Source organism: Papio anubis, chromosome 17, assembly GCF_008728515.1.
Source record: "Papio anubis isolate 15944 chromosome 17, Panubis1.0, whole genome shotgun sequence".
Classification (NCBI taxonomy): Eukaryota; Metazoa; Chordata; class Mammalia; order Primates; family Cercopithecidae; genus Papio; species Papio anubis.
Genome location: NC_044992.1, coordinates 8763126 through 8788749, shown reverse-complemented (window position 1 = coordinate 8788749; position 25624 = coordinate 8763126). Strand labels below are relative to the sequence as shown.

The 25624-nt window shown below is 56.4% G+C and overlaps 2 protein-coding genes across 5 annotated transcripts in view; one reads left to right on the top strand and one right to left on the bottom strand.

Moving 5' to 3' along the window:
* The window catches only part of STX8 (syntaxin 8), a 330836-nt gene extending 326215 nt beyond the window's left edge, over positions 1 to 4621 (top strand). For 2 of the 4 annotated variants that reach the window (XM_017950346.2, XM_017950345.3), the window contains one exon: positions 2529 to 2703. In XM_017950346.2, the coding sequence (XP_017805835.1) occupies positions 2529 to 2596 (68 nt within the window). In that variant the 3' untranslated portion in view covers positions 2597 to 2703. Of the gene's footprint in view, positions 1 to 2528; positions 2704 to 4432 lie in introns of those variants that run through there. The other 2 variants (XR_002517971.1, XR_002517972.1) reach the window with 2 other exon arrangements.
* A 4496-nt stretch (positions 4622 to 9117) lies between these two features.
* Positions 9118 to 25624, bottom strand: part of NTN1 (netrin 1) — a 229708-nt gene continuing 213201 nt past the window's right edge. Inside the window, exon 6 of the mRNA XM_021928732.2 lies at positions 9118 to 13361. Within this exon, the coding sequence (XP_021784424.2) occupies positions 13033 to 13361 (329 nt within the window). The 3' untranslated portion in view covers positions 9118 to 13032. The remainder of the gene's footprint in view (positions 13362 to 25624) is intronic.

Here is a 25624-nt window from a genome sequence, read left to right as displayed (position 1 = left end):
TTGTGCTGCTGCTTCTGGCAAGAAGATAGACTAAGATATTCTCACATACACACACATACACACAGACACACACACACACACACCCCTACACACCTACCCCTACCTTCTCGCTGCAAGCATCTTGAAATGTTAGGTAAAATAGTGTAACGCCACCCACAAATGTTAATGCAGAACTGAATTTACAAGGAAGAAAGACAATCCCTAGACGAAAGAAACGAAGAGCGCATTGAAAGCCAGCGCCTAAGTGGACGAACTGATGCTGCAGATGGGCCATTATCAGTCACGGTGATGGAGAGCAGGAGCTAGCAAGCCTCTGGAAGAGGCCAGGTCGTAAACGGTTTAGGCTGTGCAGACCCCAGACGGTGTCACATCTTCTTTTACTTTTTTGGCAGCCCTCTACAAATATAAAAAACCATCGTTAGCTCATGGGTTGCACAAAAAGCACACCTAGATTTGGCCCATGAACCAAAGCTGGCAGAGCCTTGAGGTAGACTAGGCTGAGGTTTTCGCCTACAGGAAGACGGGGAGAAACCCTGGGCCCTGAGAGAAGCGTCTCTCAAAAGATTGGATCATCAGAGAAAGAGCCCATATTAGACAAATTCAACCACAGTCACAGGTAGATAACAAAGTAGCTTGCTGTACTTTTTTTTTTTTTTTTTTTCTTTTCAAGACAGAGTTTTGCTGTTGTTACACAGGCTGGAGTGCAGTGGTGGGATCTCAGCTTGCAACCTCTGCCTCCCAGGTTCAACAATTCTCCTGCCTCAGCCTCCTGAGTAGCTGGGATTACAGGCGCCTACCACCACACCTGGCTAATATTTTATATATATATATAGTTTGTTTGTTTGTTTGTTCTTGTTTTTGTTTTTTGAGACAGAGTCTCACTCTGTTGCCCAGGCTGGAGTGCCGTGGCACTATCTCGGCTCACTGCAAGCTCTGCCTCCCAGGTTCACGGCATTCTCCTGCCTCAGCCTCCCGAGTAGCTGGGACTACAGGCACCCGCCACCATGCCCGGTTAATTTTTTGTATTTTTAGCAGAGATGGGGTTTCACCATGTTAGCTGGGATGGTCTTGATCTCCTGACCTCGTGATCCGCCCACCTTGGCCTCCCAAAGTGCTGGGATTACAGGCATGAGCCACCGTGCCTGGCCTATTTTTTAAATATATTTTTAGGAGAGATGGGGTTTCACCATGTTGGCCAGGCTGGTCTCGAACTCCTGACCTCAGATGATCCGTCCGCCTCAGCCTCCCACAGTGCTGGGATTACAGGCGTGAGCCACCATACCCGGCCACCTGCCATACCTTTTTAAGTCTTCTCCATATTCAAAACCATGATAAAGTGCCTCCATGGGTTGAGCTTAAGATTGATACGACCTGATCCACCCTGAACCCTGAGGATCTGGGGAGGGGATTCAGGAAGTCTGTAAACTTGGACAGAAAAGCAAATTGCACTCTTATTTTCACAAATGGCTAATTGAAACAGCATTTCCTTTGCTCACGAACGTATGCCACAGACTACAGTAGTGTTGAGCAGTCCTGTTGGCCACGCAACCACGTGACCCTGCACACGTGGCTCTCCCTGTTACTTTCTGAAGCATTTTCATGGACCTCTCCTCCTCTGCTACCCACCTCCCTCGTGGGGCCTTGGCAGGTCAAGGACTCTTCAGTGAGCAAACTTTTCTTGAGTGCTTGCTTTGTAGTAGGCGCTCCCCATCTCTGTTACGCTGCACCTTGTCACCGCTGGTACCTGGCACGTGGTTAAGCACTCAGTTAAATACTAGGTAAGCGAACACGGGAGACAGTGAGCTCATTGCACTAAGTGAGGGCTGTGTTCATTGGGGCCCACTTCATCAGCATCAGGTGAAGGAACAGGCAATGGTCAGTCCAGGCGCACGACCCAGAGGAAGCAGGGCAGGGCTGGCAGGCAGAGCGGGACCCAGCGTGGGCTGGCGGGGAGGGCCCGTGCTCTCCAGCCAAAAACATCAGGAAATGAAACTAGCAAATACTAGCAGAAAAGGTGTGTATTAAAGCAAGCACCTCTATCTGTGAATATTTGTAGAAATGGGTGACTTAAGGATCTTAGACTCAAGAAGACAAGGTGAAGCCATGTGGAGAATGGAGAAATGGGTTCTAGAAGGTTCTCCTAAGCCCTTGGCCTTATCAATGCGTCATCAATGCATAATCTGATTGGGTAGCAAGGGTGACTGTCGTGAGCAGCTTCTGCCCTCCCCTGTGGTCCACGGTGTACACAGATGCTAGAGTTAGGGGCATAGCAGGCACCCCGTCCTGGCCTGAGCGCTGCCTGGGGAGGCCTGGCCACACCCAGGCCCCTGCCTTCTGCACTCAGCATCCTGCAAAACCAGAGCTGTGTAGCGGCAGCGCCCCAGGCCGCCGACCACCCCTCTCCGCCTCGTACAAGCCGAAGGTTCAGAGGGAACTGCATCCCTCTGACTCTCTGCAGACACTCAGAATGTGTGAAGCTTTTCTGGCAGGAATCATTAAAAGTAGTATTTTCTGCTCCTCTTTTTCAGGGATGATCATGGTGATTTTACTGCTGCTCGTGGCTATCGTGGTGGTTGCGGTCTGGCCGACTAATTGATGGCAGTAAAGAGACCACCAGCTGTGACACCTGCCAATGACAGATACAAGCCCAGCACCCTTTTGGTACGCAAAACCTGCTCTCAATAAATTCCCCCAAAGCTCCGACCCCTTGTGCATTGCTTCAGTAAAGACTTAAAGCTCTGGCCGGGTGCGGTGGCTCACGCCTGTAATCCCAGCACTTTGGGAGGCCGAGGCAGGTGGATCACCTGAGGTCAGGAGTTCGAGACCAGCCTGACCAACATGGAGAAACCCCGTCTCTACTAAAGATACAAAAAAAAAGTAGCTGGGCGTGGTGGCGGGCACCTGTAATCCCAGCTACTCGGGAGGGTGAGGCAGGAGAATTGCTTGAACCCAAGAGGTGGACCATTGCACTCCAGCCTGGGCACCAGAGCAATACTCCGTCTCAAAAAAGAAAAATAAAGCAAAGACTAAAAGCTCTGGAGAGCTGCCTAGAGCACCGGGCCCAGCGTGGCCCTTTGGGTTTTGACTTGGGTCATTTTGGTGCTGGCCAGAGGTCCCTTGGGGTCCCCTGCCTCATGGCGGCCAGTGGTTTCTGGCCACCCCGCAGTCCTCTGGGCATCCTGAGGCCACTGGATTAATAGGCAGTTTGAAACCTTGACGTCCGGCCTGCTTGTGGAAGCCACATGTCTGTGCAGGAAATGGGTGTACATTCAAGGCCACGTGTGTCCAGGTAGTGGGGAAGGAGTGAGGTGGGGGCTGTGCGGAGGAGCCACACAGGCCTGTGTCTGAGCGTGGAACCACAACCCTGCTGCCCTGCCCCACCCGAGTCACCCTGCCAGGCTCAGCACTCCTCCTAGGGGTGCCAGCCGCCACTTCACAGAAATATTCCTTTGGGAACTGCCATTAGCCCCGGAAGCACATTCTTTTTCATTTCCTTGGTGACAATCAACTCTCATCTTCCAGGGCTGACACATCTTTATAAGCAGCCGGGATCAAGTCTGTGGAATAAGGCAGGTGGGGCAGGAGGTGGTCGGGCTGGAAAGCACTGTGGAGGGTTCAGAGGGATGAGATTGCAAAGTCAGGAGAACACGCTGTTCCTGGCGCCTCGCCTGGCTCCGACAGCCCCGTGTGTGTTCGCGCAGCGCGTGTGTACGTGTGTGTGTGTCTCAGGGCAGACAGATGGGGCAGGCCTGCGGAAGACGCCAGGCCCATGGACGGCTGAGTTCGTGTTAGCAGGGGTCAGGGGGCCAGGCACCTTGTGCTCTCTCTTATCCGCGTGGAAAGCAGGCTGGGCCAGCTGGCCTTGCTCTGCCCTCCCTGACGAAAGGGGAAGGAATTAGGGTTGATGATGGGTGATTTCCAAAGCACAAGATTTCACTGAGAAGAAGGTAGGGGATTCACAGCAGGCGAGTTTCTGGTGGATTTGCTCAAAAGGGCATGACCTGAAACCCACCGTGGACAGAGACACCAGAGAGAGCGCCACGTGTAGCCTGGTGTAATGTCATTTCCTAGGGACTGAGGGCTCCAGGGGTCCCGGGAAGACCTAGGGTCTGGGGGCCCAGACACCTGCCCAGCTCTGACCCCCGCAGACAGGAAAGCCACCGACCGTGGTCTCTCTGGCAAAGGACAAGGGAGCTTTGGAAGCTCTCACGCCACAGGGACATGTGCGGCCCAGAAGCACACCCATTGCCTCTGCTCACAGCTCACTGGCCAGAACTCGTCACCTGGCCTGCTTCACCATGAGGGGACCAGGAAATGTCTGGAAGGCCAAGAGCCTGAAATATGCAGTGAATGACCCTAATGACAACCACACCACTTACAGCTCAGAGACCACGGGCAAGTTACCTTCCTCTGCCTCTGCTTCCTTGTCTAGGGCATGGAGATGAGGTGTCCTTCCTATTCACAGGGTTGCTGTGAGGACAGAGTGAGTTGGCACACACAAGCACAGAGCACCCTGCTTGGCTCCACTGAAAGAAAGTTCCTTCTGGCTGAGGCGGGCAGATCACCTGAGGTCGGGAGTTCGAGACCAGCCTGACCAACATGGAGAAGCCCCATCTCCATCTCTACTAAAAATACAAAATTAGCCGGGCGTGGTGGCGCACGCCTGTAATCCCAGCTACTCAGGAGGCTGAGGCAGGAGAATCGCTTGTACTGGGGACGCGGAGATTGCGGTGAGCTGAGATCGCGCCATTGCACTCCAGCCTGGGCAACAAGAGCGAAACTCCATCTCAAAGAAAAAAAAGAAGTTTCTTCCCCAACCCAAGCCTAAGCCCAGTGGGCCGGATGCTTCCAAGTCTACATCCTGGGGATCCTGCCACATGCTTCCACCTAGTGCAATAGGACAGACTGTTGTGAGGATGTGAGCGTGCACCAGGGCCCAGGAGAACGCTCTCCTGTCTCTACGGAGCCTGATCCCTGCTTCCAGGAGCTGCCAACACATGCAGACCCAGGCTAGCCTTGGGATGTCGAGGCCCTTGAAGCAGAGTTAGAAGAATGAAATGGGCTGCGTCGATACAGGAGGTGCAAAGGGCTGAGAGGATAAAGAGCAGCGGCAGCAGTGAGGATGAGCCATACCACTGGGGACCTGGATTGTCACAGGAAGAAGGAGGAAGGGAAGCGGGCCTGTTGTAGGTGCATGTGTTCCTGAAGGACAGGAGCCACGCTGGACAGAGGACCAAGGGCTTCTGGCTGGTAAGTCGCCCTGGGATGCGCCTCCTCGTCGGGGTGGGGTGGTTGCTAACGGATCATCCAACAGCAGATCAAGAATCTGTAGTGCCTCATCTTCCAGTCTTGCGCGAAACCCCAAATCTCTACAAACAGCGTCTCCTTGGAGGGAGCCCCCAACTTTGGGGCTCAGGGGAGGCGGCATTGACAGTCTGTTTGACTTTCTCACCTCCTCTTGACTTGCTCAGCACGGAGCCCCGGCAACTCGTGGGGGCGTCTTTGAACCAGAGCCACAGAGTCCTGGCTCAGTCAGACTGAAAGGCCTTTTCAAGCAAAACACTGAGCCGATGTCTGCACACAGCGGCTTCTGTTCTTTTGGCTGAATGGGCTCTAGGCCCGACCCCAGCAGTGCTAGCTGTGTGACCCTGGACAAGTTACTTCACTTCTCTGGACCCACAGGCAGGGCAGGGCAGATAAAAAGCTACCCAGTAGGTTAGAATGCACGGACCTGCCCTCCAGGCTTTGGGCAGCGCGGGCCACACAGGGTGGCAACGGGCCAGGCAGGAAAACCCCGGCTCCCCTTTGCCTTCCTCAAGGGGTGGGTGACATATGAGACTCCCACCCCAACCAGGCCAGAAGTGGCAACCATACCCAAGTGGCTGGGATGCGTCCCTTTTGGGGATTTGATGCCTCAAGAGCCACCCTAGAGAGCGTGGCTAATGTAAAGATGGCATTTTCAAGCATGGTTTGAAAGGCTTGGCTTTTCCCCCCTCAAAGCTGCCAGGACCACAGTCCTGGGTGACCCACAGTGAGTGCTTTGGAGTTGGCTGGGCAAGCCTAAAGCCCTCTCTCCAAGCATAAAGAAGAAAGGCAAGGCAGGGCCTTAGTAGCCACCAACCTCGGGTGCCTTTTCAATGAAAAGAAACGTGATTAAAATAACAGTGTAAGTACTGTTTAACTTAACCGATTATTAATTATAAGCATTTTAACTCTTGATACCATATAAAGAAATCCAGATACCTGGGTACAGCTGGTCCTTCTGTTCCATTTAAACTTCATTTTTATTAGTAACTGTAACTAAACCTTAGTTATCATTAGCCCCAGGGTGATAGCTCCTTTCAAAACCCGCAGGGCCCCCGCCTGGGCACGGCCTCCACCAGTCATTTGTGACTGTGATAGGGAAAATTCTTTCTCTGCTGACTGCAGCCTTCGGCCTGGCTGGGATTGGGCTTTTTCCATGAGCTAGATCCCTGAAACTCTCCTTCTACATGGCTGATGCAGATTCCTGATGGCCCCTCTTCAAAAACTGCTGGCAGTTCGAGACCAGCCTGGCCAACATGGTGAAAATATAAAAAATTAGCTGGGTGTGGTGGCAGGCACCTGTAATCCCAGCTACTCAAGAGGCTGAGGCAGGAGAATCACTTGAACCCAGGAGGCAGAGGTTGCACTGAGCCAAGATCGTGCCACTACACTCCAGCCTAGGTGACAGAGGGAGACTCTGTCTCAAGAACAAAAGAAAACACAAAAAAAACCTGTGAGGCTCCCTCCTGACTAGTCAGAGAGAACTGCTGGCTGGCCAAACAGCTGCATTGTTCCTCCTAGTCAGGAAAGAGTGCCTTAGCCTCCTTAGAATTGTATGCCCTGCTTCTTGAGGTTCACAGTGACACTGACATCTTAAGCAGAGACTAGTTAAGGATCATCTCTTAGCTAGTTGGATTTTCTAACCCAGCGCTGTTGAAATTAAGTGGGTTTTTGCCCCTTATTTTAAAAAGGGGGCCAAGACCCATCTTTCCTCCGATTGCTTCCTACAATTTCAGACTTCCTCCCAACTACATGTCAATAACAAAAGACACTGACCTCTTTCCAGAAGGGACTTGCCGTCCCGCTGAGGCTCAAGTCAGATAAAGCAGGCGTGTAATCTGTCCATATCCTCTATTTCTTACTGGCTCCGTTATTCTTTTCATTCCCCATTTTTCTTGGCCTGTTTCTTATGTGTCTTTATTTAGTTTTAAGAAGAGTGGAGAAAGAGATATCTGTTCAACAAAATCTGAAACCGAGGGGTGTGTCTGCCACGAGTGGGCATCCCATGCCAGGGCGCCGTCTCTGAGAGGTGGAGCGGGAATGGGCAGGGGAGAGCCTTATGAATGAGTGAGGCTCCCCAGTGGCGGCTCGGATGGCTGGGCAGGCCCCGCGAAGCTCTGACACCCGCAGGGCTCTGACGTACCTGCCCGCCCACCATCAGGCATTTTTTAATGGATGGCACTGGCTTCTGGGTCCCTGATAGCGATCACCCCGCTTCCTTGTGACTCAACATTCCCGTCTCTAAAATGGGCTTTTCCCACTACCTTGGGCCAGTCCTTAGCAGCAACCCAGCTTATTTCCTGCATTGAGTTTTGGCAGATGCCCTCTCTCCCCAGCTAGAGCATCATATCCTGGGAGGCAGAGGGGCTGGTGACAGTACGTGTTCTAATGTGTGTTTCCTTCTGGCCTTGGGCCTGGGGCTGCAGCCACCCTCACAGGGCCTGACTGTGGTGGCGTCCCAAAGGAAACGCGGGCTCTCAGACACACACCTTTTTAAATTTTTTTTTTTTTTTAATGGACAGAAAAAAGCCACATCATGAAAGTCCTTGAGAACTGGACCCTTGACCTAAAAGGACGAAAGCTGAGAATGAAACTGCCTCAAGTGCATCACAGGCCTCTTAGCCCAGTCTCTCTGTGGGTCTTAAATGCCACCAGTGGCCCCGCTGGCCCCGGGGACCACCTGAGACCCCTGAAAAGGCTTGTGTTTCTCCTTAGCCTGTCTGGCCAGCTGAGACCTGGATCTCATCCCTGCCCACCCACTGTCAGGCACTGTCATTTCAGCAGGGACTTACACCTGAGACTGGGACACCCAGAGACCACTCACGTATCTACCTGCCCTGGCTTTGACCCCAGGCTCTGACAGCCCAGCTCCCTTCCGCAGAGCCAGACCCCCGAGGCGGCAGGGCTGGCCCTGTTTCTTCCTGAGCAGAAGCGAATGGCATCTCCAGTCAGCTCGCTCACAGCAGCGAAGGGGGCTCTCCATACCTTCCAAGGAAGGGCCTGTTGAGCCTGCGTTGCTGAGGGGCTAGACCGGGCCCATTGCTGAGGCTTGCCTTCAAAACAGCTGGGTGCAGAAATTATAGCTTCCTGGTGACGATCGGCCCCACTTTTCATGGCAACACAATATGTTCCTAATGACTGAATTGTTTATTTAATAAAGAAATCACAACCATTTGGAGGTTTAAATATAGCCTCTCAGAAACCAAGTGAGCTCAGCTCTTGGTGGCTGCGTGGTGCTGGCACTGGCCCAGTCTCTGCACCGCACGAAGCCTTTAGCAATCGCTTGGAAAAAAATATTTTGCAAGATCTCTTTCACGAACCCTGCTGTAGTTTCTTGAGTCTCTACTTGGCTTTCATAGAAGCAGCCAGTTATGTAACAGTCAGAAACTACGTGCAGGTTCTGAATCAAATGGAGGGGGTCAAAGGTGGCTGTCCGCCCCGGGGGTTGCAGGTAGGGCAAAGTGGGAAGGGACCCCTTTCCCCTCTCTCCGTCCTGGAACTCCAGGGAATGGCAAGGATGGGTCCCTGGAGTGGGTTCCTGCAGCCTGCCCCATTCCAGAGCCTCTTAGCTCAAAACAGCATTCACGGCCAGCAAGCCCCTGGGACATTCCAAGCAAAACTGCTCTTTTCCTGCCTTTTAGGGGGTTAGCGCTCTGTCTCTGAGGCTTTGGGTAAAACCCGGGCTCTGACTTGCCAGGGAGTTCTTCGGCCTGAAGCCATAGTCCTCAAACTCCCCGAAAACTCCATCCTTCCCCTACCTCCCCACACACCCACCACCCACAGCCCAGGCCACCAATCAAGACTGCGAGACGGCACAGTGTACAAGAGTTTATTTAATGATATCTGAATTTAGTTCTATCATGTGAGGCCCAAGTTACAAGTTCCATCTGGGTCCATTACAACTCTAACCACCCCCCCCTCCCAAAAAAAAGGAAAGAAACTTAAAAAAATCCACAACTTTTTCCATGTCATTAAATATATTCATATATAATAACCATAATATATTAGTATGCATCGGAAAGGGACATTGACGCAAACAATACGTCGTGGTCACAACTAAACATTTACAATTCTGAGTGAACAGAAATCCAAAACACAGGAGGGGGCCGAGGGAGGAGGGGAAGTGCATTTGGGAGGAGGGAATGGGAAGAAACGTCCAATGACAGGAGTGGGACTGGTTTGGCTTTTGGCAGGGGGCAAGACCCCACAAGTACACATTTTGATCACCCCGGGTGTGCCGTGGCTGTGGCCCACAGGAAGGACTTGTCCATGGACCATGGCCCAGTGGCCCCATCAATGGGTCTAGTCTGTCCACGCTCTGGGCTTCAAGGGGGTGTCCTTTAAGTGTTGAGAGCCTAAGCATCTTCCACTTTCCTGAAGGTAGGAACCATTCCCCAGTCCCTTAGGGTCTCTTCTTGAGTTCAGTCTCATTCCAACCTGGGGCAACTCCAAGAAAGTCCGTACCCTTCTCCAGCAAGCCGCGACTGAGGCAGAGTTCCAGGGCCTTGGAGCAGCTCCCAGCCTCCCTGGGCTGTGACCCCAGGTGTCCATCCCTCCCACCTAGAGGCCCGTGGGGATGCTGCCTCCTGCCCTGCTTTCCAAGGACAGATGCAGTGGGCAGAGACCACAGCCAGCAGGTGAATCCCGGGGAGGGCAGCCCTATGTCCTCCCCCGCAAATCTCCGGCATTATTGCGCGTCCACAGAGCAGGCACTCGGCTGTCAGGGACACCAGACCACCCAGCTGCTAAGAAAAAGGACAACTGGGGAAGCCGTTTCAAAAACAAAGACTAATCTGGTATGTTTTTCTTCAAACACCTACATAGCACAATTCTGGTTAATACACTCTTCAAAATCTAGTTCCGTTTTATATCCCTTCCTAACTGTACAAACCGGAACACCTCAATTCCCATTTCCCTCTGCTCCTAGGCGTGGGGCTCAGGAGTGGAGGACCGAAGAGGCCGGGGGTTGCAGTCGGGAGTGGTGCGCTGGGTTCGGGCTGGGTGCGTGGATAGGAAAGGCAGCTCGTGATGACCGGACAATCCCAACCGTGACCTGGCCCCTAGCCTGGTGAATCTGGTCACCCTGATGCATTCCCCAAGGGCCAAGCCACTGGGTGGACAGCCTGTGGCCTTTGGGGTGCTGAGCTGAAGGGAGGGGCGGGACACTGGCTGAATTTTCCGCAAGATGCCTTGTTGCTTGGCGTGTCGCTGGCTCTGTTGCTGACGGGGCCTCAGAAACCACAAGTGCAAGCCCCTCACAGGACACCGGTGAGACCCAGGCCCAGGGTGGGATATCGTGGGCCTGCCACAGCCCTTCTGGGCAGGGTGAAGAACCACACTGGCATAGACAGAGGAAAACCGCCCCAGCAGCGTAGTGCCTTGTGATGCCAATGGCACCCAGCAGACCACACTGGGCATCCGAGGGGCGCTGACAGCTTGGAGAGGGGCCCTGTCTTGCAGCCTTAGGCTGAATTCAGGGAAGCCAAATGCCCCTTCCCAGGGCAGGTCTGTCTGCTCCCTGCCCCTGAGGCACCTCTGCCAGTCTGTCCTGGAGTCTCTCCAACCACCCTGAGGCAGCCAAAACACCTTTCTACCACCCTTCCTGGAACCTGGAGCTGCCATCTGGCAAGTCCGTCCCTGTGTCCCCCACCACTTTTCTGCCCCCTCTGAAGATGCGATAGTCCCCATGCTCTACCCAACCCCGGGCTCCTGTTCTCCAGCCCAGATGCCAGTGTCCTCAAGAGGCAGTAACCAGGGCCAGGGGCTCACTGGTCACTCCCCCAAAAGCACCCTCCCGGGATGCATAGGGATTGCGCGGGTGGGCTGCAGAGCTGGAGTGCAGTGAGGGCCAGCGTGGCCCCTGGTCAGAAAGTCGGGCTCTGGAGTCTGAGCCCCAGTCCTGCCACCAATTTGCAGCATGACCTTGGGCACGTGTACTCCAGTCTCCTTGCTGGCGACAACGGGTCCCTGTCCCACAGGGTTGTCATGAGTACAAGCTGGGAGCATGTGGGTAAAGTGCCTGGCACACAGCAGGTGCCCTATAAATGGCAGCCGTGATGCGGGCAGAAGCGGGGAAGGCAGAGGGAAGCCAGACCACCGGGGGCCGAGCTTCATACTTGGTATGACCCTTTTGAGCAGCCAAACTCTGGCCGGGAAAGTGAAACCAATTTCCTGACTGTGAGGGGAGCCAGGCCTCCAATTCAGTGCGCCGGGTGTGAGGATGTGGGCCAGAGGCCCTGGCAGTGCACAGAGCCCAGAAAGGCGGGGAGCCAGGAGGCCTGAGGGCACAGGAATGGACCCTGTGTGAGGAGGTCGGAACAAAAGGGGCTGCCTGCTTGAGGACAGTGTCTCTAGGAGATTTCGGAAGGAGGGCACGGGCAGACTCCACAAAGGCTGTCTGGAAAGGTATGGTCGTCAAGGTGTGGCCCAGGCCAAACCAAGACAGCTGGAGGGGGCAGGCCCGGCAGCCTCTGTGCCTTTCCTTGGAGAAGCCAGCATGGCCTCCTTGGCCCCTAGGAACCTGGTCATTCCTGCACCCCCACCCACCCATGGCTCAGGCACTCTGGTACTTCGCTGAGCCAGCAAACCCCATCCCAGCTCAAGCAAGCCCCCTGCCCCATGCCAGGCCCAAATGCCTTCGCAGCCTGCAGACTCCAAGCCCATTCAGGCCTTTTCCAGCTGTTGACATTGCTGAGGGGCCTTGCGGGAGCTGATGTCATTACATAAATAGTGTCACTGCCGTAAACCCAGCCAGTGCCCCTTCCCCCTCCCCTGGAAAATGTCATAAAAGGGGCTGGTTCCAAGTTTCCAAAAGGAAACTCCCTGGGAGGTTTTGCGTTTGCGATGCCTCCTCCAACAGGCAGCTCCAGCATGAGGCGATGACCACCCGACTTGGGCTTCTCAGGGGTGTTCCTGGGCCCACTGCCCTCTGGATGGGCCAGAATCCTGGGTGAGCCCCACGCTGGGCAGAGGCAGGCAGCAGCAGGGGCTTCCTCTCCTCTCCACAGGTGAACCACCCACCCCACCCCAAGACCCCACCCAGGAGGACCCACTCAGCAGGTGGCAGTGGAGACAGAGGCCGCCTGGGGCGTGCTGGCCGGACAGGAGCTGTCCGTTCCCCAAATGCTGCCAGAGCCCTTCAGATGGAGGAGCCCAGGCTGTGACAGCCAGGTGGCCCGCGGGGAACTGCTAGAAGGAAGGGGCCGGGGAGAAAGCGGGGATCCCGTCTGCTGCGTGTGGGGTGGTGGTATGGTCGGTGCTCGGCACCCCGCCCAGACTGCGGGCCTGAGAATTCACAGTTCTCCTCCCGTCCCCGTCTCCGCGCCATCCACGCCCCGCGCCTGCGGCCCCAGCTGTGCGGTTCTGCGCCCGCCCCCGCACCCCAGGGCAGGCTGCCCCCAGCCCCTCCACGGCGGCCGCGCCCAGCCCCAGGGAAGCGCGTCTCTGCTCTGGAAGGAGCCCCGTGAGGTAGCTACGTCTCGTCCTCATTTCTCCAGGGCCCGGCCGGCGACGCACCCCGCCCCGCGCGCACGCGGCTCTCGCCCGGGGCGCGCAGGGTGGGGACCGGGGGAGGGGCCGCCGAGGGCCCCGCCCCCCGCGCCGTGCGGCCCCGCCCCCTCCCTCCCCCCACCTGGGAAAGCCCTCGCGGGCCAAGTCCGCGGCGGCCGGGCCCAGGCGCCCGCTCTCGCTCGGCCCCGCCCTGGCGCCCGCCCGCCTGCTGCCTCCGCGCTAGGCCTTCTTGCACTTGCCCTTCTTCTCACGCTGCTGGAACTTGCGCAGCCGCCGCGCCCACGTGTCCCGCCACTGGATCACCAGGCTGCTTTTGTCGGCCACGATGCCGCTCTGGTCCGGAGAGTCCTCGGCGTTGCCCAGCAGCAGATACTTCTTGAGGGGCTTGATTTTGGGACATTTGCAGGCGATGTCCCGCGAGCGGATCCACAGGCTCTGGTCACCGCGGCGGATGCGGCTCGTGCCCTGCTTGTACACGGAGATGATGTTCACCGTGAACTTCCACCAGTCCCCCGCCTTGTCCGCCTTCAGGATGTGAATCTGGACGGCTGCAAGGAAGCACAGGCAGGCGGGTGGGCCCCCAGATGCTGTGGCCAGGTCCACCCTGCCTGAGCCTGGAGAGAAGGGAAAGGAGACCCAGCCCCAGGAAGTGACTGCAGAGAGTGTCCCATGGAGAAGCGCGTGGGTGGTGGCAAGCTGATCGTAGACCCCCCCCCCCCGCACCTGCTAACACCAGGGACAAGGCCGCTGTTCCAAGAGGCTTCGCCACCCACGCTTTGAGGGTGCCACCCAGCACTGCCGTCGGGACAAGCCATCTCCTGGCCTTGTCCAGACGCACTTTGTCCAGGAAACCTACAGGTGCTGCCCACGCCCCCAGCACTCTGCGCAAGCTGTCTGCCCAGGGCAGGCGCTCGGGTGAGCGCAATGCTGGCGGGGGAGAGGGAGGTTCCGCAGGGGTACGCTTCTTCAAAGACCCAAGTCACTTTACAACAGACCTCATGACACTCCACACACACAGCCTGGTCCTCCAACCAGTCTCAGAAAACCATAATGGGTCCTCAATGCTCAGGGGCAGAAGATGAGAACCCACCCTTTGGGGTGGCTGTAGTGCCTTTTCCAGAGCCCCGGGGTCCTTGGACTGCCGCTTCCCATGTCTAAGCCATCCCTACCAGGGGGCCTCCCTTCCTCTGTGCTGCCCAAGGTCCCCAGACCATTCCTCTTACTCCAAGTTCTCTGCCAGTATTTTCCCTAGTAGAGGACTTCCCCAAATGGAGCATGCATCAGAATGCCCTGGCGGGCTTGTGAAAAGACACTGCTGGGCCCCGCCCCAGAGCTTCAGATTCAACAGATCTGGGTGAGGCTCTAGACTATGCATTTCTCACAAGTGGTGAGATGCTGTTGACTCAGAGGACAAATGTTCCCAGATGTCATTTCTGCAAGATAGTAAGGGAGACTTCAAAAATAAGAGATGCTACATAAACAAATAAGGAGAAACTTTGCTCTTACTGCAGGACTTTTCAGAGCCTTTAACCTAAGAATCCTGTACACATATGTTGGTTTCTCCAACAACCCTGACTGCAGAACCCTTTGGTTGGTGCATCTCGGTCACCAGAGCCTCATGGAGCCTTCTTGGGGACCTGCTGGAGGTGCACACATGATCATTGCCCCCAGGCCAAGGGGGTACCTGGAGAGGCCTACTGCTGTACTCAACCTCTGTTCAAGAGAAACAGCCATCCACTCACTCCCCTGCCCCGCACTGTCAGAGCAGGCTCCCTTCCCCTCACACGCTGTAGCCTTCACTAGGCGAAGCACTTTATTCCCCAGGCTGGGCCATGAAGCAGACTTGAGCCCTCCTGAGAAAGGAGCAGCAGCTTGAAGAAACCAAGACACAGGCAAGGTCTGTGGCTTCAGCAGTCACAAGCACATGTCCCCAGGGAACGCCCAGCGGTCATCACTTCCCCACTTACCCCTCCAGACAATGGACCCACCCCAACTCAGCCTGCCTTCCCACGCTGGCTGGCTTCTGTCTACATCTCTGGGGGCCACTCTGCTCCTTCACTCGCAGGGCAACCCCCCATACCCACACATGGACCAGGGGATGGGGAGGGGCAGGGACAGCCAGGCGCAGGAGAGCACTGAATGCCAACCGACTCATCCTTCCAGGGCGAGGGAAGCACATTTTCCCATATTTTCATTTCAGCTGTCCCTGGGCATCCTGAACTTTGCACTCCAGTCTGAGGGCTCCAAAGAATGGCTGCCATGGCAACCGTTTCCATGTTTTTGTCACCAAGGGACTCAACAGTCAGTGTGAACTCTGGGGTGGGGGGAGCCCTCCAGCCCAGAGAAGTGGCTGGGCTGAGTGTATTTGACTGTGCAGACAGAGGTCACCGTGGCAACTGAGAGCCCCTTAGCTAAGCAATGGGGGAGCCACCCCAGGCATCCCTGAGCGCCCCACTTTCCTCTCCCCAGGACTGAGCTGAATACGAATGAGCTCAGGATACGGCTGTTTCTGCCGTGCTGGACACCTCAGACCCTTCACACAGCGACAGTGTCCCCAGCCAGCATGGGCTGGAGTGGCCCAACAAGGATGCTGTGGGAGGCACCCTGGGCTGGGGCTCTGGGAGAGCGCAGCTTTGATCCCAGGCTCAGAGCATCTGTTGGTGCTGTGTGCTAAATGGTGTCCCAACAAATTCCTCTGTTGAAAGCTTAACCCCCTGGGCTTCACAGGATGATTTTACTTGGAGATAGGGTCTTTAAAGTATAATTAAGTACCCATTAAAATTTTACAACATTTAAGTATAATTAAGATGAGGTCATTACGGTGGGCCCTATGACCTGTGTCCTTATAAGAGGAGATGAAGAGACAGAGACACAGAGGGAAGATCCTGTAAGGACGCGAGAAGGTGGCCATCTACAAGCCAGGAGAGAACTCAGAGGAAAACAACCCTGCTGACACCTTGATCTTGGACTTCCAGCCTCCAGAGCTGTGAGAAATACATTTCTATGGTTTAAGCCACTCGATCTGTAGTTCTTTGTTCTGGCAGCCCTAGAAGCTAATACAATTAATCTTGAAGATTCTGGGGATGTTGGGCCTCTGCTCAGGGCCAGGCAGAAGGGCAGAGCTGGCAGAGTCTCACGTTTCCTGAGAAGAGCCTAGAGAAAGAGCTGGTTGGAGAAGGCCTAGCCTTAGACTTCCTGCAGAGGCCTCCCAGGGACCTTCTCACTCCCTGGGGTCATAGCAGAAGGGCCGCTGAGCCCTGCCCAACCCTCTCTGGTCTCTGAGCTTCCCCCCATCAGTGAATGCCTTGGAAACCAGGCGTTGCATCCAAAGCAGCCCCCTGTGCATCTCCAGGCACAGCCACACAGGCCTGAAGGGGACCTGCTTAACTGCGTAACACCAAGCGCAAAGCCCTGAAAGGTACCCTCCCCTGGACACCTTGCTGTCGGGAGTCCAGAGGGATAGAGCAATGGACACTGGTCAGTCGGGAGAAAGCAACCAGCCTTTGTCCTTCCACCCCCAGCAGATCTCAGCAACATCAGGGGTGGGAGCTGTCCTGGTCACAGGGGGCAGGGGCACATAGTGGTAGGACTCATGATTATGCTGGAAAAAGGCCACATTTCCGCTGCCCTTGGCAACCCCTCTACACATTACACAGCCCACCAAGTATGAGCTACACATGCAGTGCCTGGGCCAAGCCCCTGCCGTGCACATACAGCTGAAAATATTCAAAATGTGCATTGCAACAGTGACCTCAGAGGTCTGGGAGCACGAGCATCAACAGCCACACAGCACTCCACCAGGCTGCTGTCCCCTCCAACCAACCTCTGGCTTGAAGTGAGGAATGATGGGGATCTCTGGGCTACATGGAACCTGGGGCCCCTCCCAACCCAGATGTACCCGTGATGTCACCCAACGAGGGGGCTTCGCATAGCGGGCTATGGGCAGTTCTGCCCATCCTAGGACCATGGCCTCAAGGAGGGGCCTCTTAGACCCTATCATGGTTTTAATGTTAGTATCCCCCCCAGATTCATCTGTTGGAACTTGATACCCAGTGTGAGAATATTAAGAAGTAGGATCTTTGGGACATGATTAAATCATGAGGATTTCACCCTGTGGATGGGATTAGTGCCCTTATAGAAGCTGACTGGGCACAGTGGCTCACGCCGGTAATCCTAGCACTTTGGAAGGCCGGGGCGGGCAGATTGCCTGAGCTCAGGAGTTCCCTGGGCAACACAGTGAAACCCTGTCTCTACTAAAATACAAAAAATTAGCCAGGCGTGGCAGCAGGCACCTGTAGTCCCAGCTACTTGGGAGGCTGAGGCAGGAGAATTGCTTGAACCCAGGAGGTGGAGGTTGCAGTGAGCCAAGATCACACCACTGCACTCCAGCCTGGGTGACAGGGCAAGACTCCGTCTCAAAAAAAAAAAAAACAAAACATAGTTCCCACGCTCTTTCCACTGTGTGAGGACACAGCAAGAAGGCAGCATTTCTGAAGCAGAGAGCAAGCCCTCACCAGACTCGGAATCTGTTAGCACCTTGGTCTTGGACTTCCCAGCCTCCAAAACTATGAGCAATAAGTTTCTGTTATCAGTCACCCAATCTAAGGGGTTTTGTGGCAGCAGCCCAGAACTAAGACACACCCATATGATGAAACTCACCCCAAGCTAATTAGCCTCGGCCCTTAGCATGCCTGCACTCCCACTGTCCTTGCACTGATGTCCTAAAAATTGTCTTCAAGAACGCTGGAACTGGGGCTCTGCTAAGGATCCCCCACCGTGTATTCAGAAAGGAGAGAAATGAGATTGCTCTCAGAAAGGCAGATGGTGAGGTCAGACCAGGGAGATGAGAAGTGTGCCGACAGTCCTTAAATTAGGGACTGCTGGCTGGGCGCGGTGACTCATGCCTGTAATCCCAGCACTTTGGGAGGCCGAGGCGAGTGGATCACCTGAGGTCAGGAGTTTGAAACCAGCCTGGCCAACATGGTGAAACGCTGTCTCTACTAAAAATACAAAAAAATAGCCAGGCGTGGTGGTGGTGGGCACCTGTAATCCCAGTTACTGGGGAGGCTGAGACAGGAGAATTGCTTGAACCCGGGAGGCGGAGTTTGCAGTGAGTGGAGATCACACCACTGCAGTCCAGCCTGGGCAACAGGAGTGAAACTCTATCGCCAAAAAAAAAAAAAAAAAAAAAATGAGGGCCTGCTGTTGTGCAGGAAGAAGTTGCCACCTTAAGTCAGAATGGCCATTCTCTGAAGTGGAAACAAGGAAGTCAATGAGGCAGATGTTAACAGAGCTCCTCAACCCTCCTGCCTGGGGAGGGGAGCCTGGCCTCTGCCTGCTGGTGCTTCTGGTTTTACATAAGTGCTCAACGGCTGCATCCCAGGGTCCACAGCTCAACTTCATCCCCCCTTCCTCTGAACCCTTGCTGCCGCAGAGCTGACTGCTACAAGTGAGTTGGTGCGCTCTTCCCAGCCGACTCTGCTCAGGGCAGGGATCTGCTGTCAGGGCAGACAAAACCAGGGCTGGGACGTGGGAACTGGAACCCTGGATGCTGAATGGGTTGGGCTGACTGGAAGCCTAACTGAGCCCTGGTGCTCCGCCATGGGGAGGCGGCGGGTGCCTAGAGCAGATGCCCAAGGGAAAGCAAGAAGAGACAGTGCAGTTCCAGGGCGGCCAGGAGTGGCCTCCGCTGTCCAGTCCTAGGCACCTGGCTGAGCTTTGTCTCCTGCCCTTGCAGCCCACGGGCCACCCCACTTCTGTGCAATAAACCCTCCTTTCCTGCAGCCAGCCACAGAGCTCGGTGAAAAGGCTGCAGGTGGGGTGGGGCAGCAGCAGCCCTCCCTCTCAGCATTTCTGGGGTTCACAGGAAGGTCTTTCCCACCAAGAACTCTTTCAGCCACCAGGGCAGTGTGAGCCAAGAGGACGGGCTTCCCTTGCCCTAACCCACACCTTCCTCTGCCCCACAGCAGACGCCCACATGGGGCTCTGGAGGGCTGGCCGTGGCTCCGAGGAGGTGACAAATGGGCTGAGGGCCAGGTCCGTGGGGGCCAGAGTCAACCAGGGCAGCCTGCAGCAGTGTGGAGTTGGTTCCGGCCGAGGGGCCAGGGGGCTAGGAGGCAGGCCCAGGGCAGGCTGAGTGCCTTGAGCACTTCCCTTGGTCAAGGAGGGCAGTAGAACCAGAGAACCAGACCCTGGGGAGGAGACCAGCCCTGTCCCCTGGGAGGTAGGCACAGTCAGGCATGGCCTGTCCAGCCCTGGGTGGCTTTTCAGATGCTGCTTCCTGCGTCCCTGGCTGCAGTGCAAGGTACCCAAGTGAGCATCTAGGTCTTCCTTCCTGGGGTACCTCAACTTCCTCAGAGTCCCAGTGTTGACCCATTACCAGGCCGTCAAAGGCAACCTGAAAAATGGGGAGCTCCAGGTCACAGCCTCTGCTTAGATTCCTCCAGAGGGCGACTTGTTGCCCCACGGGAGCCCTTGTCCTCTGTCTAGACCCCAGTCCAACCAAAACCTCCCTCCCTCCCTCCCCAGCTCCAGTCCGGGCCCAGGAGCCACCATAGCCTGTGAGCTCTAGGCCTTCTGAGGACCCTGCATTGTCACCACCCCAGAAAGTTAGTGGCAGGAGTAGATGGGAACTGACAGATGCCCCTCCTTGCAGATTTGGGGGACCTCCTGCTTGGATCAAAGCTCCCCGCCCAGGCCAGGTTGTAGGAGCTGTCGGGCTGGTGCAGAAGCTACAGATGCTGCTCATTCATCTGCCTGTTGGGAACTCACACATGGCAGGAAAGGCCCAGCCCGGAATAAACAACTTGCAGGCTGGGCCCTGGGGGAGTGGCCGCGGCACAGACTCTGGGGGGCTGCTGGCCCTTCTCCTTTCCCTGGCAAGGCCTGAGTGTGTGGGACACCTCCGCGGGGAGGCTTCCTGCCTCCTGGAGGTCCCAGAGATTTATGGGCTGCTCGAGGTGGGCCCCCAGTGGCTCCCAGCAGCTTCCCCCTCCGAAGGAGGCTGGGGTGGTCAGCCTCACCCCTCCCCCACCCAGCCATACCTTCCTGTTGGGCCGGTCCAGCTAGGGGAGGCTTGTCACCCATCTGCCTCGGAGACAGCGGCCAGGACAAATGGGGGGGAGAATAGGAACCCCACAGAAACCATGAAAGCCGCGCAGCCCCATAAATCTCCCGCTGTGGAAAGCGTGTCACGAGCTGCAGCTGCTTTCCTGAAACGCAACTCAGCACATGCTTCCCAGGCCCTGCGAAGGGAGGAAGGGCCGCCAGAGCCAAGGTTTGGTCTCAGTGATGCTCATCTGCCCTCTCCCGACTCCCTGCCGGGGAATGTGGGAGAGGGGCCGCCACACCTGGGACACGGGGTCACTGCAAGGGGCCGCCACACCTGAGATGGGGACGGTCACTGTGACCCCCGCCTAGTCTACATCAAAGGAGACAGAGGGCTGGAGGCTCACTGTGGCCAGGCCTGGCAACTGCCACTGCTGCCCTCAGGAGTCCTCAGGGATCTCCTGCCATGTGCCCGCCACCTGGGCCCTGCCCCAGGACTTGGACAAGATGAGGATACCCAACTTAGAGCTGGCTGAAGGTTTCCCCTCAACCATAAGAACAGGATGACCCTCTCTCACGGAACTGAAAGCAGTGTGGACGCTGCCTCAGTTTCCCATGCTAGGTCCTGGTGCTTGGGCTCTGTTTCTGGGAAGGGAGAGGAGTTAGCTACCTGAGACCATTTGTCTACCTGGGAGTCCCCAGAGGACAGGACATTCGGAGATCTTAGAATCAGAGAGCCAGACCCCTGGGAAGGAGACCAGCCCTGTCCCCTGGGAAGTGGGCACAGTCAGGCCTGGCCTGTCCAGCTCTGCACCCCGAGGTTCATCAGTGAAAAGAGTTCGGGGGCTGGCACCCTTCTTTGCAAGAGGCTTAAGAAGGGGAGTGGATCTGGGCCCTGCCCCAGCTGGGGCGCCCTCGGCATGGGGGCTGCTGCCTCCAGCACAGCAGCCCCGGGGAGAGCCTGCTGCCCAGGGAGGAAGCTGCAGCCGCCTTCTCCCGTTAGAACGAACTGAAACAGCCTGGCTGCCTCTGAATTCCACGCTTGTCCCCCCGACCCTTTAAGGGGCTGGGCCCACCAGAGGCAGGGACATGGCTGGCAAGAGTCATCCTGAAGGGTGGATAGTGCTCCCCTCCGCCGAGGCCCTCCCACCTCTGGCTCAGCCCCAGTGCTCCCAGGCTGGCTGGATCAGCCAACTAGCTCCTTGCACAACAAAGGCATCGGTGAGGGCAGGGCTGGTGGGACATGCCATCGAGAACCACCCAGGAGGATGGAGCAGTGAGCATGCCCCACAACGCCCCGGGGCCGGCACCCTCAGCAGCAGTGGCGGCCCAGCCTCCAGAGGAGGGAGAGTGGGAAATCCAGCCTCCCTTGGCGTGGGCTCAGTCCAGTCCACCTTCAGCTCCCTCCGGGGCTCCCAGAAGGCTTGGTATGGAGGGTGTTTCAGCCAGAGGCCACCAGACCTGCAGATGTAGATTAATACCACCCCACAGAGCGGGAGTGGCCCGGCTGAGAACCTCTCAAACACTGCCCATTTCCCCACCAAGGTGCCACCTCCAGCAAGCCCCTTTGCCCGACAGCCAAGAGCATCCCCTCTCCACAAGCTGGGCTGGCATTTCCAGGCCGCTCCCGGGGCACCCTGGTGTGGAGCCCTGTCCCGTGTGGGATGAGCATCCATGCGCCGGGACTTGGCTCGGAACTCCTGTCGGCTCCTAAAAGTCAAGCCATCTTCAAAGTCTGCTTCCCTGAGGAGACCTGAAGGAAGTAGCTGAGACCCGGGGGCCACAGCAGGGCGGGGGCGGAGCTGAGTGCTGCTGGATGAATTGACTCAGGGGCCGGGGCTTGCAGAGTTGCCTCCCAAAGCTCCTGTAGGCTTCTTGGGAGGCTGGGGTCTCCCCCCGGGTACCCCCACGGTATCTCAGAGGCCTGAGCCCAGCACACGCAGAGCTGAGCTGGCAGGTATGTGAAGACTTTGGGACAGGCCTTGGGGAGGAAACCCAGGAACAATGACAGAGGTGCTGAGGTCCTCAGTACCAAAGGCACTCATGCCAGGGGAGGGCCACCCGGAACACCTCACAAAATGCCCACCTGTGCTCTGCGTCGGCAGAAGTGCTCTGTGGTCAGACACACACAGGGCATGGCTGAGCCAGAAGACTAGCATTTCCTGCCTGGTGTCCCCAGCCGCACACTCCGGGCACCTTGGACAGATCCCCACCCCACCCCTACTCTGAGCTTTGGTGTCCCTATCTGTAAAAGGGCAAGAGATACCGTTCATCAGATGCTTCTGTGGCCCCTTACAGCCCTCCCTCCCCACCCCTCCTTCCTAAAAACAGGATGCTCAGAGAAGAAAACAGCATCGGGAGAGACAAGAGGAAGCTCCAGGGAAAGGGCAGATGAGAGCCAAGAAGCTGCCCAGATCCCAGGGAGAGCCCTTCTGGGGCCCACCTCTCCCCTCAGGGCTCCCCCTCTGCGGGATGGCAAGTCACTGTGCTGGGAAGGGCCGCATCCCCCCCAGAGCCGCCTGGGCTAGGAGGCCCCAGTATCGCAGCACCCTGCCCCCACCGGGCTCACACCAGAGCGGCTTCCTGTGGGCTCTGGGGCTTTTCTGTCGAGCTGTCATGGGGACCGACTGGCCCTCCCTGGCCAACCTGGTGGTCACCCACATTCCACGACCTCAGGCTGACTCACACGGGCCCAGCTCCACATCTGGCCTCCATATGGGCCTGGCACTCGGGGAGAGGGGGGTCACATCTGGTGGGGGAAATCAGAGGATTCCCCAGGGGCCAGTGACCCCAGGGAAGGGTCAGCAAGCCTCCAAAACACCGTGCCACGTGCTGCTGGCTGGTCTGCGTCCTGTCCCTGGACAGGGGAGCAATGCTCAGGGGAGGTGGCCTCTCGCAGCCATCACATCAGCTGCCTCTGGGCCCACAGCAGGGGCCCTCACCTTGGGGGACAGCCCCCAGGGTGCTCCCCTAGCATCTGTGCCCACATCCAAGACATAATAACTTCATTCCTACAAAGGGGCTGATAACCTATCCAACTTTCCACACTTGAAGGAATTGAGCCTGATCAGGAATAGCCACTGACTCCAAGGTCAAGAAAAGGAGAGAGGGTGCTACTGAAGGGGAGAGGGTGCTACTGAAGCGGAGAGTCCATCATTTGCTGTGAAGCCCCGTGTCCCTGAGGCTAGCTGGAGACAAGCGGTGGCAATGGTGAGACCCTCCCCACTCCAGCTCATTTGATTCCCAGCCTGAGCGACCGGACAAGGGCTGAGCCAGGATCGGGATCCATCCACCAGCCCGAGTCACCACTGTCCGCCATGCTCTGACCCACATCAGCTCCGCAGTGAGCCACGGTCATTCCTCCACTGCCTCTTCTCCATGCCCGCCTCCACTCCAGCTGGTCTCCCCACTCACCATCAGGGGTCTTCTTGGAAGCTTCCTCCAACACGCAGCCATGCCCATCACCGATTCCACCTCTAGCCGTCACCACCCACCACCACCACCGTCCCTGCCACTATGCCCAGTGCCCGTGCCGCACCATCTCGGACATCCCCAGCACCACGGTGCCCGCTCCCGCCTGTTTGCCCACGAAGATGTCTGTGTGGCCCCTTCTCCAAGGCTCCTCCAGAGTCAGGGGCCCCGCTGGGGTCGCAGTTCTTGAGTGTTCTAAAGGACTGCCGCGCCTACTCCTGCTGCCAAAGCCTTGCCTCCCGGCTGTGGGAGAGAAGCAAGGTCTCAGCCGTGGAGCACCTAACCCTGCGCATGGTATTTTATCTTGTTGAGTCTGAGTGTTCCATTGACAGGAATGAAAATCCCTCCCTCGCAAGGTGTCTGTCTGTGGAGATTAAATAAGGATGAGCACCAAGGCTGTGATGTACCCGGTCCGGGGCCCAGCAGCGGGAGGGAACAGTTCTTGGATGGGCAAGCCCCCTACTTGGTTTCCACTGGCTTGGGAGGTGCCGGGGCACACGGAGGGTACGGGGATGCAAATCAGAATTCTGCTCAGGTCCCCAGGCCCACTGCTTCCACGGACCCCCAAGAGAGCACACAAGCACACGCACATGTGTGCACAGTCACACACTCAGTCACACAGTCTGTCACAGTCACAGAGTCACACAGTCACAATCACGCATAGTCACACAGAGTCTCTCACTCTCACACACACACACACACACACAGCTGAACAGACTCGGCTTCTCCCCACAGATGCCAACAGAACATCCTCCTTGAGTTGTATCCTCAGAAATCATCCTTGTGGGATGTCAGGCGGAATACTTGAGACGAATCGTCCTGTGAGAAGCATTTTGATTTTTCCATCTGGTGGTGCCAAAATGTCTTTCAACAAAAGGGGTGACTAATAAACATTTCTGGGAACGAATAACTTTTCCAAGAACTGGCAGAAGTGAGATGATCTCACCTTTCAGAATGGGAGCTCTCTGTCTTCCCCCCCTTTCTGAGTCCCAGGGAGTAGGAAGAGGCCAGCGGCAGCACCCAGGCCACCTGAGGCAGGGGGTGGGGGGGTGGGAGCGTAGGTGGGAGCCCCCGCGTGGCCACGTGAGCCGGAGGGGTCAGAGTGGCTTCGGCGCACAGATGCAACTCATGAGGCCAACACCGGCCTCTCTCCAGCCTCCCTAGGCCCCACAGTGCACTGAACACCCGGCTCATACTCTTCTCCCGTTTCCCCGTGCTATGCGTAGCTTCTTTCTTGGAGACGTTCCTCCCTCCACCTGGGAGCCTTGCTTTGCCCAGTGAGCACTGGTTACTCAGGCTCCCTCCTCCAGGAAGCCTTCCCACCCTCGCCCTCTCTCGAGAATGGGCCACACTGTGTGTGCGCCCACCTCAGGCTGCAAGCCGGCCACACCCCTCCTTCTGTGGCTCTTGTCTGTGTTGGTCTCCCCTCCTAGACTATAAGCTCTCCGAGGGTCAACACTGAGCCTCACACAGATCTACAAGCACAGCACCCAAGGCAAGACGGGGCCCACAGCAGGCGCTCAATGAACGGGCGTGGAGGGGCAGCTGGGGGTGGAAACGGGTGTGCGAGGGGCCAGGACTTCTTCTCGGGATGTGCATTGCTGTGACGGTGTATGTGTAATGGTGTGTGCATGTGCGTGATAGTGTACGCCTGTGTGATGCTGTTTGTGTGGTGGCATGTGTGTAGTGATGGGGTGTGTGATGGTGTGTAGTGATGGGGTGTGCATGTATGACGATGTGTGTGTGATGTGTATAGTGTAGTGTGACGTGTGTGATATCTAATGTGTATGTGGTTGTAGGCATGTGTGCATGTGTGTGATAATATGTGATATGTGTGTAGTGGTGTAGTGTGTGAATGTGTGTGATGTGTGGTATGTGTAATGTGTATGCGATTATATGCATGTGTGATGGTGTGTGTGGTAGTTGTGGCTGTGTGATAGTGTGTGTGTGATGGTGTGTGTATCTGATGTATATGGTGTGATGTGTGTGATGTATGTGTGCCTGTGTGATAAAGTCTGTGATGGTGAATCTATTTGATGTGTGTGGTGTGTGTGCCTGTGTGATAAAGTGCGTGTGGTGTATGTGATGGTGTGTATGTGTATGATGTGTGACTGATAGTCTGATGTGTGGGGTGTGTATGCATGCGTGGTATGTGTGCCTGTGTGATAAAATGTGTGATGGTGTATCTATTTGATGTGTATGGTGTATGTGTGCATGTGTGTGGTGCATGTGTGTAGTACATGTGCCTGTATGATTTGTGTGTGATGGCGTGCATATCTGATGTGTGTGTGTG